This window comes from Nycticebus coucang, chromosome 2 (genome assembly GCF_027406575.1).
Source record: "Nycticebus coucang isolate mNycCou1 chromosome 2, mNycCou1.pri, whole genome shotgun sequence".
In the NCBI taxonomy this organism is placed as follows: domain Eukaryota; kingdom Metazoa; phylum Chordata; class Mammalia; order Primates; family Lorisidae; genus Nycticebus; species Nycticebus coucang.
This window is the reverse complement of record NC_069781.1, coordinates 181770468-181774802: the sequence shown is the minus strand read 5'-3', so window position 1 is coordinate 181774802 and position 4335 is coordinate 181770468. Positions and strand designations below refer to the sequence as shown.

The 4335-nt window shown below is 50.9% G+C and overlaps 1 protein-coding gene across 1 annotated transcript; it reads left to right on the top strand.

Moving 5' to 3' along the window:
* Window positions 1–3327: 3327 nt before the first annotated feature.
* Window positions 3328–3819, top strand: LOC128568168 (protein S100-A14-like). The gene has a single exon (XM_053565867.1). It carries the CDS (start codon window positions 3420–3422, stop codon window positions 3732–3734), a length of 315 nt encoding a protein of 104 aa, XP_053421842.1. The 5' UTR covers window positions 3328–3419; the 3' UTR covers window positions 3735–3819.
* Window positions 3820–4335: the final 516 nt, after the last annotated feature.

Genomic DNA, 4335 nt, shown 5'->3' with positions numbered 1-4335 from the left:
CGGGCCTGCCAAACAACAATGACGGCTGCAACCAAAAAGTAGCCGGGCGTTGTGGCGGGCGCCTGTAGTCCCAGCTACTTGGGAGGTGGAGGCAGGAGAATTGCTTGAGCCCAGGAGTTAGAAGTTGCTGTGAGCTGTGATGCCACAGCACTCTACCCAGGGCAACAGCTTGAGGCTCTGTCTCAATAAATAAATAATAACAATATTGCTGTGAAGCTTTTTGGGTTTTATTTTATTTTATTTTTTAGAGACATAGTCTCACTCTGTCACTCAGGCTGAAGTTCGGTAGCCCAATCATACCTCACTGCAGCCTCAAACTCCTGGCCTCTGGCAATCCTCCTGCCTCGGCCTCCCAAGTAACTGGGACTACAGGTGTAAGCCACCACACCCAGCTAATTTTTCTATTATTAGTAGAGGTGAGACCTTGTTGTGTTGCCCAGGCTGGTCTGGAACTTCTGGCTCAAGCCATCCCCTGCCTCAGCCTCCCCAAGGTGCTGGGATTCCAGGTGTCAAACACTGCCACCAACCAGGAAATTGGTTTTTTGTAAGTCCTCATCTCTAAAACTATTTGGACATACTCATGGATAAAAACAAGTTGACGCCTGGAATTGTCTTAAAAACAAATAATGTCCATCAACAGATGAACAAATAAACAAAATGAGATATGTTCAGACCATGAAATATTATCCAGCCTTGAAAAGGATGCTCTGATGTGGGTAAACCTTGAAAACATTATCCTCAGTGAAATAACCAGACCAAAGGACAAATATGATTCCACCCATGGGAGATCCCTGGGGGTGTCAGATTCCTGGAGACGGGAAGGAAAATAGCAGGTGCCAGGGGCTGTGGAGTTAGTGGCTGATGAGGACAGAGCTTCACTGAGAAGAGAAAAAGTTCTGGAGGTGGGTGGTGGTGACAGGTGCACAGTGTGACTGTATTTAACACCACTGAACTGTGCGAGTAAAAATGGCTAAGATGCTAAGTTTTAGACTATGCGTATCTTACCACAATTTTCTTTTAATCCCAGGGTGGGTGACCATGTGCAGACAATTGCCACAGCTGGGTGATGGAACGTGGAGGGGTCTTGAACCATCCACTGCTCTTTTGGGTAAGTGAGAAATTTTTGCACAGTAAAGCACTTTCTTTAAAATTTATGAATAAGATAGCAATGCAAACAGAGGGGCTGATGAGGGCGTATACAGAACGGCTGCAGCACAGAAGAATCTCGCGAGGTGATGCTGGCTGGAATCCCGCGATCCAATTATGTTTATACTAAGACTTCAGTTATAAGCAAAGGCACACATTAGGGGGGGAAAGTCTGGTAGAAAATATGCCAAAATTATACATCTACCAGGTTAAGATGGTGAGATAATGGGTCCTTTTTTTCCTTTTTTTGAACTTTCCCTAATAGAGTTCCTTGTATAGTTTTTAGAAATAAATTACCTAAGGCAGTGACAGGAAACGGGGTGTTAGGAAGCCGCTGTGGGGGGTGCCTGTGAGGGACTTGGCAGTGTCTCTCCAGAGAGCTCCTGGGAGAGGCAGTCTACAGAGCCGCTGGGACAGACCCAAGCCCGGAGCCAGGGGCTCTGGCACTCGGCCTCCCAGTCCAAAGCGACCTGGCAGGGATGGCAATCGTGCAGAGCAGAAAGGTCAGTCCCCTGGGCCTGCTCCTCTGCTGCTCACAGACCCCACTGGGCCCAGCCCCACGGCCCCTGCCCAGTTGTCTCCCTCAACCTCAGGGGGTGCAGCCCTGGGGGGCAGGAGCAGGGCCCCCAGCTGCAGCCAAGGAGGTTGCTTCCTGCGCGGCCTGGCCTCCCCGCCAGCCTGGGGCCTGCGGTTCCTGCCCAAATCTGGGCTCCCCGTTGCTCAACGTGCCTGCTCATCCTGTTCCCCTTTTCCCAGGCAGCCTCACCGCAGGGAAGCTCGGCCCCTGCAGCCGGTGGCAGTTTCCTTGGCTCTGATTGCTCTTTCCTCCCTGGGTTGCCAAACAGCTCATGAGAAACCCCTTTCCTTTGTTTTTTTTATTTTGAGGAAGGAGCCTGGCCTGGTCTGTCTGTACAGAGGCTGGGATGGTCCTAGGAACAAGCCCTCATGCACCCCAAGAACAGCCAGGAGCCCCTCTCCTCTTCCATGGCCCTGAGCCAGGTGCTGAATGTGTCTGGAAGGTACACAGTGATGGTGATGTCTGTCAGTGTCACCCAGCACAGGGAGCACTCTCCCATCCCAGACTCGCCCTGGAGCCCCCCGAGCAGGTGCTGCTATAATCCGGACTGTGCAGGTGAGGACACCGTGGCAGGTGCAGGGGGACAACACAGCCATGGACCCAGGGCCAAGGAGGTCCCCCATGGCCACACCAAAAGGCGTCCTCTGGGAATTCACGCCTGAGCTCACCACTTTTAGATGGAAATTTCAAGGGATGAAGAAAAACACTTACAGCAAAAGACACCTGCTTCAAGGAAGCTCATCCAGGGTGGAGATGGAGAAGTGGTCCCAGCACATGGTATTTCTCATGCCAGCTGAGGGGTCCATGGCACTCGCTGTGTTGTCTTTATACAATTCTATATGTCTGAAATGTTGTATAACAATTTCAAAGAAAGAAAGCCACTGTGTAGTCCTCTTCCCTGGCACTGAGAAAACGCCATGAGGATTATTAGCCTAGAGGCTAGTGGGCTCCAAATGGGAGATGCCCAGAAGCACTATTTATCTCAAGGCACAATCCTAGGGTTCAAGTTCCCAACAGACAACAAGAACAAAATTCCCTCCCTTCCTGTTGCCCAGGATTCCTGGCTTTTGTGAGGGTCACGCCTCCACCCCCAGCAAACAGGCCTGCCTGGGTCACACCTGACAGCCAGGCACCCACCCCCTGCCTTTTTCATGCAACAATCCTGGCTGAGGAGAACCTGCTATATTTTTCAAGACCAAGGAAAGAAAAATTCAGGCTGTTCAGACATCTGAGACAGACGCTGACTCTCCTGATCCTCAGACCTGCGAGGATCTTTATGACGTAAACATCTGAAAGATTTGTTCTCTGGGATTGGATGATAATACGTAATTCACTCACAACACAAACCCAACTTCCCAGCCCCTGGCTATATATTATTATTTCAACAAAATGAGAGTAGGGTTCTATGGCTGGTGATCAAAAGTCTGGTGGCCATCGGATCACGTGGAACGAGCTGCAGAGAGCCTGGATTTGGAAGATAACTCCTGGTCCGCAGGTGTCCTTGTCCCCACACCTGTCCCCTGCTCCCTTTTGGCTGGGGTGGTGGGGGCTCGATCCCAAAGATGGCTTCAAGTTGAAAACACTTTTCCCCTCCTGTCCTCAGTCAGCAGCTGCCACCAGATCATGAGCCATCAGCTCCTCTAGGGCAGGCAGTAAGACAACAAAACTCAACAAAGGACCGAGCGCACCAGGAACCATGGGACAGTGTCGGTCAGCCAATGCTGAGGATGCCCAGGAATTCAGTGATGTGGAGAGGGCCATTGAGACCCTCATCAAGAACTTCCACCAGTACTCTGTAGAGGGTGGGAAGGAGACACTGACCCCCTCTGAGCTACGAGACCTGGTCACCCAGCAGCTGCCTCACCTCGTGCCGAGCAACTGTGGGCTGGAAGAGAAAATTGCCAACCCGTGCAGCTGTAGCGACTCTAAGCTGGAGTTTGGGAGTTTCTGGGAGCTGATTGGAGAAGCAGCCAAGAGTGTGAAGCTGGAGAGCCCAGTCCAAGGGAGCTGAGAACTCCCCCTGGAATGCTTGGCAGGTGTTGGGGAGAGGGGCCCTTAGAGACTGTGGGTCTAGAAATAAAAACTCTTTCACCACCGCCCTAAAAAAAAAAAAAGAAAAAAAGAAAACACTTTTCCTAGAGAGGGAACTATGCCTTACATCTTACAGGTCAGCTCACTGAGCCTGAGCTACCTGCTTGTGACTTGAGGGGAGGATCAGTGAGTAGAAGATCCCCCCGAGGTCCAAGGTGTGCAAATCAGCCCTGAGAAGGGGCATCGAAGTCAGGAGTCTTTGGTCGCAAGTAACAGAAACCCACATAACAGGAAGTCCCAGAGTGGATCTAGTGGGAAGCGGGTCTAGAGATTAAATAAAGCTGTTAGGAATGTGCATGAGTGTGCACGGGTGTGCCTCACGAGTGTGTGTGTACATGTGCCCTGTATTTGTGTGCGTGTGCGTGCGTGGCCGCCTGCAGGAATGTTTTGTATTTCTGATGTGCCTGCATGTGCTTGCTTGAAAAAGATCCGCTGGGCCTAGGAGCTTGAATTCTGGGTTCTAGCACATATTTCTGGGGAGATTATTAGTTTTTGTTGTACTCTCAAAAGGATAGTGACAA

Bases quoted from the DNA above. Each gene is read 5' to 3' on its own strand.
- LOC128568168 (XM_053565867.1), top strand. From the start codon at position 3,420: ATGGGACAGTGTCGGTCAGCCAATGCTGAGGATGCCCAGGAATTCAGT.